At 39.2% G+C, this 12,013-nt stretch overlaps 1 protein-coding gene across 1 annotated transcript in view; it reads left to right on the forward strand.

The window, feature by feature from the left end:
- The first annotated feature begins 767 nt into the window (after positions 1-767).
- The window catches only part of pou2f2a (POU class 2 homeobox 2a), a 35,447-nt gene continuing 24,201 nt past the window's right edge, over positions 768-12,013 (forward strand). The window contains exon 1 of the mRNA XM_056763175.1: positions 768-1,951. Within this exon, the coding sequence (XP_056619153.1) occupies positions 1,852-1,951 (100 nt within the window). The 5' untranslated portion in view covers positions 768-1,851. The remainder of the gene's footprint in view (positions 1,952-12,013) is intronic.

Consider the following 12,013-nt stretch of genomic DNA (forward strand, 5'->3'; position numbering starts at 1 on the left):
AACAACAATAATAACAGTGCAAGTGTAACAATAAAGAAAGATCTCTTTAGTTGTGTACAGCAGTATTTGTGTGCGTTTGAATTAAAATGCAACATTTGTGTTTGCGAGCGCAAGTTCACCGTTCGTTCGTCATTGCCTAGACTGAGTCTGCGCTCACAGAGTTCCGCTGCCTAGTGAAATCGATTCACTACTATCGACTTGAGTGTTTAGCGTATAGATTTTTCTATTTAAAAATCTATATCGACAATAATCTTGTGTGTAAGTGCGCCGCAGCGTGCTTTGTAATTGACAGGGCGTGATGAATTGGCGGTAGGAAGAGAAGCCGCGAGCGTTCGCTGATTAAGGCCCCCGGGAGGTTTGCTGGCACGGCGAGATTTCCTTATACACCGGCTCTCATAAAAGCCAGCAAGATGTGCTCCAAACACTGTTCAAATAAATCAAATAACGTTCATTATATACAACGAATATTTTATTTTAGGTCAAAAATCAAAACGTTGCTCGTTTATTGAATTAAATATGCTTAAATTAATGTTCTAGGTTATTAAGTGTTGTGCGGTTTAACGAACATCTGTTGTTATGATGTATTAGGTGAGTCAGGGTTGTTGGTATCTGTGTGGGATTTTACCTTTTGGTGGACACGGAACCGTTAGGATGAGAGAGAGAGAGAAAGAGAGAGATAGAGAGAGAGAGAGAGAGAGAGAGAGAGGGTGGGGGTGGAGTGGGGTGGCGGTGATGTGAGAGTTGTAACGGCTCCGCTTGCGCTTCAATGTTGCAGGCAGCGTGGAATCAGAGCGCGCGAGCGTATGGAGGAGAGCGTGCACGAGTGAGCTATTGGGGTTCCCAAATAACGGGAACAAGCAGACAGAGCAAAACACGCAGGCGGATGGACGAAAGGATAGGCAAGTGATCTTAAAACCCGGCAACGCAACGAGCTCTTTCCCCGGATGTTTTCGTTCATTATTTGTTTGCTTACCTGATTTAGTTATTTATAGATCGATCGCGTTTTAATTACTGGCTTGTGACAAGGTGCGCGAGAGGAGGGGCGAGCACGTTGAGTTGCCTTATTTTTGTATGGATTTTTTTTTAACGAGCGAAAGCAATGCCATTTTAACACACGTTTAGTGACTTTGCATGAATGAATGTGTAGCCCGTAGCAAACAAGGAAGAGAGCTATAGTGGAGCTAGACCAAATCAATTCACCAAAAAATGCACCTTTAGCCAAGTAATAACACAATATCCGCTGTCTTTTGTACGTTTAGAGTCAGGGTGTGAAATGTTTTGTCTTTATTAGAACAAATGCAGACACGTCCGTTTATTTTACAAGCATATAACGTTAACCAAAGTTAAAGCGACTGCGACCCTAGGGGCGAAGCAGGCCGGCCGAACATACATACTGGAGATATGCAGTCCTCAACGTTCGTTAGATAAATCTACGCGTTTGAGTGACAGATATAAACATTATGCCAAACCGAACTATTATACCAAATACTGCAGCTTAATACCAAAACAATTAGACAAGCGTTAAAGTAAAAGTGAAGATAAAATAGCCCACGTTTGTCTTGTTCCATTCAGTCTATCCGCCTGTGTGCACGCTGGAAAAACACAGACTGTGCGCAATTTGAGTATCTATGCACGTAGACCAAAAGTATATTCAAGTTAATAGAAAACCAAAAAATATATCATGTAACTATTACTATTACGAATCAGCCTGTTTTATCCCGGAATTGCTGAAAGCTCTCTACCAGGAACGCAGACGGGACCAAGCGTGTTAAAAGTCTCTTAAACTACTGCTAATATTGAAAAGAGAAAAAGAAAACAGCTCATAAGAACAAGCCAAGAAGACGGAGGATCATGTTTGTTCCTTTGCCGGTGCCGTTTGTTTTGCCGAGAAGCGCATCTGATCTCCACGCCTGGCACCTCAGGTCCCCGCTGGCTCTCCGCTCCCACTCCGGTAAGCCTTCTTCCATCATAACCATCCCATTCCCTTCACACCATAACCGCAAGCTCCGTGAAATCTCCTCTCTTCATTTCACTCAGGGGCCTTATCCCCGTATCCATCGTGTGAATGAAACATCCTCCGTTTATTTCCCGCTTTCTTTCGCGCAATTCAAGTTTGTAAATGGCAGAACTGTCCTCAACGAAGCCGCACCGTCTCGCCCTTTAAACGAAGGTTTTGTTTTGTTAAGGTGTTTCCCGAGCAGTATTCCAGTCTCGCGTTCGGTGGGTTAGTTTTTCCAAGCCTCCGCATCCGTCCGTCTCCTCCTCTCGCCTCTGCCTCTGCCTCCGTCTCCCCCGAACTAAACTCGCGGTGAGCTGGGAATATTCATGGCAACTTATCGATCCTGCGGAGATCGATTCCGGGGCCGGCGGATCGAGGGGAGAGAGGAGAGAATCAGAGCTGCTACAATAGAGGAGGAAGGATTGCGACGAAACAAAGAAATGAACATTTATTCCGCTTTTACATTTTGTGTCTGCTTTACAAATCTGGATGTGTAGTGTGATGGTAAACTGTACACGTGAGATCGACTAGAAGTGTTTTAGATTAAAAGACCACATACATTATTTTGTGTATAACGTGTGGAATTGGAGAATGGCAACCTGCAAAAAAAATCAAACGTTTCCGTTATTGTTTCTATTGAGGGAACTTGCCGGTTGTACGGATGCTCCGTAGACAGACGAAAGACCGCGGAGACGGGTGGAGGGTGGGGGTCGAGTGGGAGTAGATAGGTGTAGCCTGGATCTCGACAGCGTTGAAGATACATAAACATAATGCTGCTTTATATTTTCTATTTTATAGAGAACAAAGCTTATATATATGTGAGACCCTTTATCTTTGACAAAGCTTGGAAGTTGTAATTTATGTAATTCAGAATATGGGAGGTGTTTCTAAAGTATTGCCTCATATTTTAACCTAACCATTGTTAGTTGTTAATTGTTAGGTTATATTTTTTTAATCATCCTCATAATTTGCATAACCAGGTTTTCTGTGGACCTGCAGAATGATACAGGCTAAAGGGAAGGACTAATGAGGCTCTTCCCCTCAGAGATTAACAGGGCCAGGGGAAAAGTGGTGGAGCTTCATGCCCCTTTTGCTGAAAAAAGCGAGTGTCAAAAGAAGATAAAAAGAGGGCAGAAAAAAAGAAAAAGCTGTGGAGCACTAAAGGAAAGTAGGCGCAGATGACAGTGAAAAATGAGAATGAGTATGGAAAACCAAGTTTGAGTGGGAGAGGTGATCTTCGGCTTGTATGGACACGCTTGTCTCGCTCATTAGTGATGAGAGATAAGAAAGATTGTACATTTTGTATGTTTTTAATTATACATGCCTTACACTATTTTCAATGCAGATGAGGGGTGGGTGTGATAGTTTGCCTAAGTGTGCCCAAGAATAAATGGAGTACAGTATGTGTTTTTTTTTTTAAGTTTACTAAACACAGCAGCCTATGCAGAGTTAGACTTTTATGCAGCTGTTAAACATTTTGTCATAAACAGTGGAACTGTGCACACAGAAGCAAAGGATTCAAGGTTTTATATGTCACATACACAATTATACAGAATATAATCAGCAGTGAAATGTGAGTTAAAGAAGCTAATGAAGATGCTGAAAGAGGTCTCCGGAGTTATGGCATTAACAGCTCCATTAATATTTTATGAATGGCATCAGACAGGTCCTATAGGATGAAAAATCTTTTTATTGAAGCCTTCGGTTTTTAATCATTTTGAGCTGTATCAAGTTACAGATCTATTTTATTGAGTTTATTCAGTTAAGATTAAACTCGAAAGCGCTCAAATTAATTGTCTTATTAACTTAAGATTTAAAATCAAGATGCCAGTTGTCAGTAATGGAATTCATTTAAAATAGCAGCAACAAAATGAAACATACATACTTAAGATTGACTCCACATCCTCACAAGGACCTCTAGGGATGTTTTGCAGCTAAAACTTGTGTGTTTGGGAGCAAGAGTAAGAGAGTGTGCGTGCGTGTTTATAGATCAGGAGGAGTCCTGGTGTTAAGATGATTTTCAATGACAAAATATCAGCTTGGGTTTATTTGTAACATAATGGGAAATCAATAGATATAAGGGAGATGTCAATACGGAATGTTCAACCACTTTTTGCTATGTGTCTTTCTCTCTCTCTCTCTCTCTCTCTCTCTCTCTCTGTCCTCATCTTACTCTGATTGATATGCTATGTTATCATGATGTTTATTTAGTGACAGTACTCCCACAGGTCTTCTGGCTGTACGGTTAGTTTCAACATTGGAAAAGTGTTTGTTCATGCGTGTTGGTCGACCTTCTATGGTGTATTAAAACTGATGATACCCTTCCACTCATTAGCACTGCTGAGAGATGGAACTCAGTAAAGAATTCCCTATAGTTACCCTTCTTCCCCCAGCGACAAGTCCCGGCACACACACACAGTTATACACACACTTGGGCGATTGTATGTCTGTGGACTGTTGTGTACAATTAGAGAGACTATATTTAGCCATAGAAACAGCTTAATGTATAGACTTCATATATGATTGCTATATTTACGGTATTTACATTTACTGTATTATATCCATTTATATCTTATTATATAAATGATGACATCGTCATGATATTTGCATATACTGAATTGTGATTGGTGCTGTCTGAAGCACATATTTCATCATAATATGATAAAGACCAATAACATGATTTAACAGTTCCTATATTGTAGGACAGAACACCACATTCACATACAACCAGAACACCACAAATCTCTTGTGGTCAAACGTGACTTCAGATAAATCGAACAAGGCGGACGAGAAGACACAAACACACACAGCAGAGCAAGAAGAAATTGGGACAAAAGTGTTTGCACTGTTTTTTAAGAAAAAATCACAATACAAAAGAATAAGGCTTGGATGAACTTAAGACAGCGTGCACATAGATTTTACACTTTCTGATTGGGTATCGTTTTTTTCAACGTGACAGACTGCATGTGCGTTTGTCCTTGGGATTGTAAATGTTTGACATTTCTGATTTGATATTGGTGCAGCCACAATGTTCTTCTCCACAGGAAAATCTGTAGAACCATCAAGATAACCCGGATGTTATGGTCAAAAGAAGAGAACTCAGCCAAAAATCGTCCTGATTACCTTGTAGTGTGTGGCAGGCTGCCTTTAGTTGCTTAAAATACCAGAGAGTATAAGAAAGAAATGCAAACCTGTTTATTGCTCTTGCTGCCTTTATTTCTCTCTGTCTTTCTCATACAAAAACACACTCTGGAGATGTGGGTGGCCACATGAAGGCAGAGGAATAGAAGTGTTCATTGTTCAAGTGTACACTACAGACAGGTTCTTAATCAACACATCTGTGATAGAGCACCTGGTCAATACACCCCCCACAAGCACACCAGCACTCTAAAGCTGCTCATGTGGATTCTGCACCGCAGTGTTAATTTAGTGTGATTATCCGGCTGCACGTGTGCATTTGCTCGCGTATGGCCGCATTTGTCGGAGATGGAGAGAGAGATTGTTAAATTCCCCTCAGACACACAGGACTTTTGTTTGTGGATGGATTGAAAATGGGGGAAAATGTAGAGTGAAGGGGGGACTGAAAGAGGTAGATAAATAGACAAGAATGGACGGATTGATATTGGAAATGACGGTCTCGTAGAAAGTTTACTGACTGGGTTTTTTAAACCAATGTACTAAGAGATTGTCAGATTTTCAGGAAAGACACGTAGGAAAAAATCGATGGATTGACACACAGTTATAAACTTTGTAAATTTGCCTCGTTCCTCTTATGAAAATTGGCAAGTCATTTGTCATTGGAGCAGCTGGTTTATGTGTGCAGCACAAATTTAGATAATAAAGAATTTGTAATAAAAGCTTGCAGCTTGATTATGACCTTCACTCTTCATGATCAAGCCGGAGACCTAAATCTGTTCTCTTCCTCCATCTCATTTAAGATTTATGATGATAAAGGCCGGCCGTTCACACTATGGGTTTAGCGGCTGTCTTTCAAGGTGTATGTGATAGTTGTGTTTTGCTTTTACTTTATAAATCGTGATTTATGTCATGGGATAAGTGTTTATTAATCATAAATATTCTCTCAATTCTTTTATATAAAACAGGTTTCTAACTTAATTCACATCTAAATTTGCAACAAGATGCTATGATAAATCAAATTTACATTTGATGTAGAGTATATTGTAGTGGCCAAGTGTCCTGATGGTTAAGACAAGTCTGCTCTTATTGAAATAGAGAGAGAGGTGTGTGGATGACTCCTTCCTTTTTTACCAGCATGATCATGTTTCGTTCATTTTGTAGAGCATATTTATGTTTCATCTTTGCTCTTTATTTGTACTTTTTTGGGTTTAATTCAGGTTGCTTGCGTCCATTACTGTTAATGATTGTGAAATTTTAAAAACCATGAATAGTAGCCCATTCACAGGGTATTTTTAACTGACAACGCGGCCGACAACACCAGCCACCTTCCTGTAGAAATCTTGTAATTGGCCACATGCTGCCTTGAGTGACAAGTATGATCATCAATCAAATTAAGGTGTGGGGGGGACAGACTCTGAATCCCCAGACAGGGACCCTGTTAAAAGGGTTTCCTTCAATCCGGGCTTATCGATCAATATGTGGCTTGCCAATTTGTTCTCTGCACCTGAGTACATAAAATGCCTATTGCATCAAATAACTCTACATTTATATCTAGTATGTATTATTTTCTCATATGTTTAAGAGCAAATCATGTACCTTCACTTAAAAACGAGGCAGTACAAATAAACAGAGTCTCGTGCACATGATGATGCAGGTGGACGTTAAAGCGGGAACGCTGGATCACGACTGATTAACCTCATATTCATCATGTGTGGAATGAATATGAGGTGATATGAAAGCACAGGCAACATGGCAGAAATGATTACAGTCATAAAAATATATTGGGTTGCAGATTTTACGAGGAATGACATGTTCATTCCTGACAATAATTTGATTTCTAAATCATTCCCTCATAAAAAACGGTGCTCCCATGTGTCAAAGCAGAGGAAATTTTTATTGCTCAGAGGTTGCTGCTTTACAGCTCTTAATAACGTTTTCAGTTATATTTCTTTTAAATATTAACGTTGTCTCAGATGTTTCTCCTGAAACAGACTCTGAGCATAGTTTGAGACGTTGTTAAGATCTCTTTTGAAACAGATAATTAAATCTCATTGATGTCTAGTAGAGGTCTCAATGGGGTATATGCACACGGAGCGATGGCATCCTTCCGCTAAAATCTCTGCCAGCTCTGTTACATCCGGTGCCACATTTCGCTTCAGGATGCTCATAGGATTACGATCAACAACGTGAGTCTTATTATTCAAACACTTTGAAATACATCGACAACCAAAAAGGAGAAGCACTTCAGGCTATCAGTTTCCAGGTACATCAACAAACTTAACAAACAAACAGGCACTTAACAATGCTCCTCCTAATGTTGCCGGTTTGCCGAAAGTTGAACGTTTTCCAACTAAACACATTGGTGAAAATCTGAAAAAATCCCCTTAGTGCTATGAAAGCGGAAGCTAGAAAGCTGACAGTGATTTTAGCGGAAGCACGTCATCGTCCCTTGTGCATAAACCCTTTTGTGATTCTTTGTTTTGAACAGTAAAGTTTTATTTATTTGATGTGATGATACATGAATGTTTAATGATTTATCTTAAGAAAGTTATAAAAGCTTTCCTCTATCTTCTGTTGTTCTCTTTTGTTCTCTCCGGCCACACTGTTCCAAGCTAGAAGGATTTTTAAGGAGATTTGTTTCTGTGTTTATTGGCCGTCGATGAGCTTTGCTGTCTGTCGCTACTGGCCTGTCATAGCCTCAACGCTGCTTACAGAAAAATCAATCGGTCTCAGTCACAGAGGGTGAAAGAGGGGAGAGCATTAGCGCTTCATACACACACACACACACACACACACATGCACATACTCAAACTTTAAAACCGACCAAACACACACTTGCTTCAACTCTCACATTTAGCACAAGAGAAGATAGGATGGAGGGATAGAAGCAAAATGGATGAGAGGAAAAGATGACAAATAGAAAGAGAGAGAGCGAGGGCGAGGGATAGATAGTAACATTAAAATTCATGGCTTTTTTTACTCTCTGTGCTGAAAAATCAATAGTGTTTACTATGAATGAGAGGAGCTCTGGACAGCAGAGCTGGGGGCATATATAAAAGGGGAGGGGGGTAGTGGGGGGGACGGGGGGTTGACTTCATTACTGGAGGCAGAAGCACGAGAGGTCAAGGTTAAAGACTCAACCTAGCGGGTGGAAGGTGGGGGTAGCGCACCATTTACTCAACAATGCTGCAATAGTATTGTGGAGTCAGATACTCCTATCAGTATATATGAGAACATGTCGGTTCGAGATTTCTCTGCTTCCTCTATCTCGCGCCCACCGCGGACACTTGCACCCGAGTGGATAAGCATCTGTAAATTCACATTTGGATGGTTCTGGAACTAGTTGGATGTTTTTTACACGGCTGTGTTGCGGCTGATAGCAGAATCTGTCATTTCTGTAAGTTTTAACGAACCTTAAAAGGTCCTACGAAGCGAAGCGAAAGTTTAGGGAGGACAGAGAGAGCGCTGTACTGAGATTACTGCCTAAAGATTGCCAAACTAAAGATTCTTCATCATGTTTAGGTTGTGGCTATACGACAAAGATTAGTTTGACTAGTTTGACTTGGGATAGTTCATGAAAAATGAAAATTCGGTCATCATTGGCCACTCTCTTGTCATTTCATTCCTGTATGACTTTATTTCATCCGCAGAACACAAAAGAAGATATTTTGGAGAATATTGGTAACCGAACAATGGCGGTACCCATCGACATAGACACAAAACCATGCAATTCAAGTAAATGGTAAATTACCAACATTCTTCCAAATATCTTCTTTTGTGTTCTGCAGATGAAATGAAGTTATACAGCTTTGAAATGACAAGTGGGTGAGTAAATGGCAGAATTTTCATTTTTGGTTGAACTATCAATTCAAAGTCTCTTGTTTCCCTCCAAATCTAGCCTAAGTTTAAGCTTCATATAGGTTGTAGGTTGTTGATGGATTGGTGATGAGATGGCTACCGGGGTCCGTTGTGCCCTAATATCCTTTCAAGTCCCTCCTCTTCGCCTTTATTTTCCTCCTTTGTTGGAATGTGTGTTTTCAGCATGGTGATGTATACAGTACTAAAGCAGTTTGATATTCAAGGAGGCTCATGAATGATGTAACAGGAGATGCTTGTCTCAGACCCCGGTGAACGGGGCTGTGGGAGTATATGGAATATAAATGGAAATGTGAACTTTAACATCAGCATAAATTTACATTAAAGCCAAATGATTGGAGGGCGCAGCTCCAGGTAATTTCCTATCAGGTGGCTGGAAAGTGAAATAGGATTTTGGTTTTTGGAGATATCAATCAGCAGCTTTTATTAAGCTTTATATACATAGTGGTTAGATAGTTTGTTAGTTTCACAGATTTGGCAATTAATACATTATAAGCCTCCAGGCTCTTCTTTCATTGTTTTGTATTAGTAAGGAGGGAGGTGGAAGATGGATGTGTTTCATTGCTCTCTGCAGGCCTCGACTCCTGCCACCACTGCCTCTTCAAATAATGTAATGAAATCTCACATGTTTCAATGCTGTCTTAATATCTTTTATACTAGCTATGTATTCTGCACTATAATATAACTTTATAGCAAATGAAATATATTGTGAAAATACTGTATTATGTGTTAGTGTAGTCTTTTGTGTTCACCTGTCACATCGTCCCTCTCTTTCTTGCTCTGTTCGTCTTTCTCTGTCTTTTGGTGCTTAACTTCTTTCTCACTTTTATTTTGCTCGGCAGAGCAGAATGCTTCCTAACTCTCTTTTATTCCTTCCTTTCTCACCTTCTTTCTCTCTCTCTCTCTCTTTCTTCCTTATTCGTCTGTTCCCTTAGTGACCGTTTCCAAGGCACCCACTCCCAGGGGCTGGGGAGGGTCCTGTGATGTCATGCATGCATAACTATACACCTGAATTCTCGTGCCCTTTTTATTTCAGCAACCCTCTCTTCAGTTTTCTCTCTGTGTTTCTTCAGACAACTGTGTTCAGAGTTTGTGTTTAGAGTTTTGTATTTATACATCTATTTATACTCATCATCATTCATAATATATCATTTTGGTAATTTGCTTGTGTGTGTTTATATGCATGTGTTTGTGTGTGTTTAAAATATCTAATGAAGTATTTACAGCCATATGAGATCTGATTCATTATCCTTTTATCAGTTTGCGTCCTCCTTCACGTAACCTTGCCTCATCTTAAACAAGGTTTATCCCCTAATACTATAAAGATCTATTTAAATGATAATTTTTTTAATGATTTAACACGAAATTGTATTATATACCTTTTAATTACTTACAAACTTTTATAAAATGTATTAGGCTATTAATTATTCATGTATTATTGTTATTAAACAAAGGGACATTTGTTTATACAGTGTGTACACATTGCAGTTGTCAAGTTATAATATTTATTTGGACAATTTACTTTATACAAAATGAATATGGAAATCTAACGTTATTCTGAAGTCTAGTAATCTAGCCTCTTCATGGCTAAGAATATAGGACAAACCTTCTTTTCTACATTAAATTTAAATATCGTCTTAGGCCTTCTGAAATCTTGGAAGTCCAAATTCTGTGTTTTTCAGGAAATGGGAGAAACACTGTTTAAAATGATTGAATACAGTGTTGACAAGCACTTTTTAATACTTTTTATTGGTTAGATATTTACAAAACCCAGTGACAAACAATGATTGATAATGATTTATGTCATGAAATAAAGGTTTCAGAAGGACAGCAGCGATATTTTTACATTTGAGTTCTGCGTGTTGAGGGTCACTTAGTGTAATGGCAGGAATATGGTTATTAAGACTTGTTTATCAAGTTGATACTGCATAGGCTGACAGGACAAATAAAGTACAGTTTCAATCACAAAAGAAAACATAAAAGCATCTGGAAGTTATCACAATAGTATGTACAGTATGTGTTGATTAATGCAGGCCATGTGTGTTTTATATATATTTTTCTGTTTTATATGTTCAAACATTTGATTTTAAATGTCCTTATTGCTCACAATTTTGGTCTCAGCTTTACTTTAAAACTTCAGCTAAAGTGCACTAACACATGCTTTCTACACAGTGTTACATTACTAAGCAACAACTGAGTTTGTTGCTGGATTGAACCAATGTTTTGTCGTTACTGGTGTTAGCTGATGAGGGTCACGGTTACCAGGCAACGGTTAGTGCAGTCTGTAGATATGCATTCTGCTCCTAGGGGGAGCGGAAAGGGGAGTGTGTGTATAGTGGGGGGGGGTCAAGTTTGTCTGAAAGGGGATTAATATTTTGAGAAAGAGCAGGCAGCGGGTCTGTCCACACTGCTTGTGTCTACATAGTTCACTCCTTGTTACTCCTCTTTGAAGCCTTTGTCATGGCATTTCACTCGTTTCCGAGGAGAAGTGATGTTGGCCCCCTAAGATACCCAACATATATACAAACTCGCCTGCTCACACACATACACATTCAGCCATACCCTTTAATGGAAATGACTCTACACATGTTAAAGGAATAGCTCACCTTCAAAATAAAAATTCGGTCATTATTTAGATTATATTAGATTAGACAACTTTATTAATCCCTGTGAGGGGAAATTCATTCACCACCATTTCACTATACAATGACACAGTAAACAGTGATAAATATCATGTACTTTTATGAAGGAGCACCAGTGCATTCCTATTCTTTAGTGTCTAAACTTCTATGGTTAAATAAGACTTGATCAAAGTACACAAAAATGGTGTAAGATATGAAAGGAATGTATTGGAAAGCTGCACTGGCTTTCAAAATAGATGACAGAAAAATAAATAGATACATTACAACATCTTTCCTATCTTTATAATAATTCTGATTGTGTTCAAATAGAAAAAAGTTAAAGAGTGTGAATGTGAAAGTGGGTAAAAGTTGACTAAAT

This window comes from Triplophysa dalaica, chromosome 12 (assembly GCF_015846415.1).
Source record: "Triplophysa dalaica isolate WHDGS20190420 chromosome 12, ASM1584641v1, whole genome shotgun sequence".
Classification (NCBI taxonomy): domain Eukaryota; kingdom Metazoa; phylum Chordata; class Actinopteri; order Cypriniformes; family Nemacheilidae; genus Triplophysa; species Triplophysa dalaica.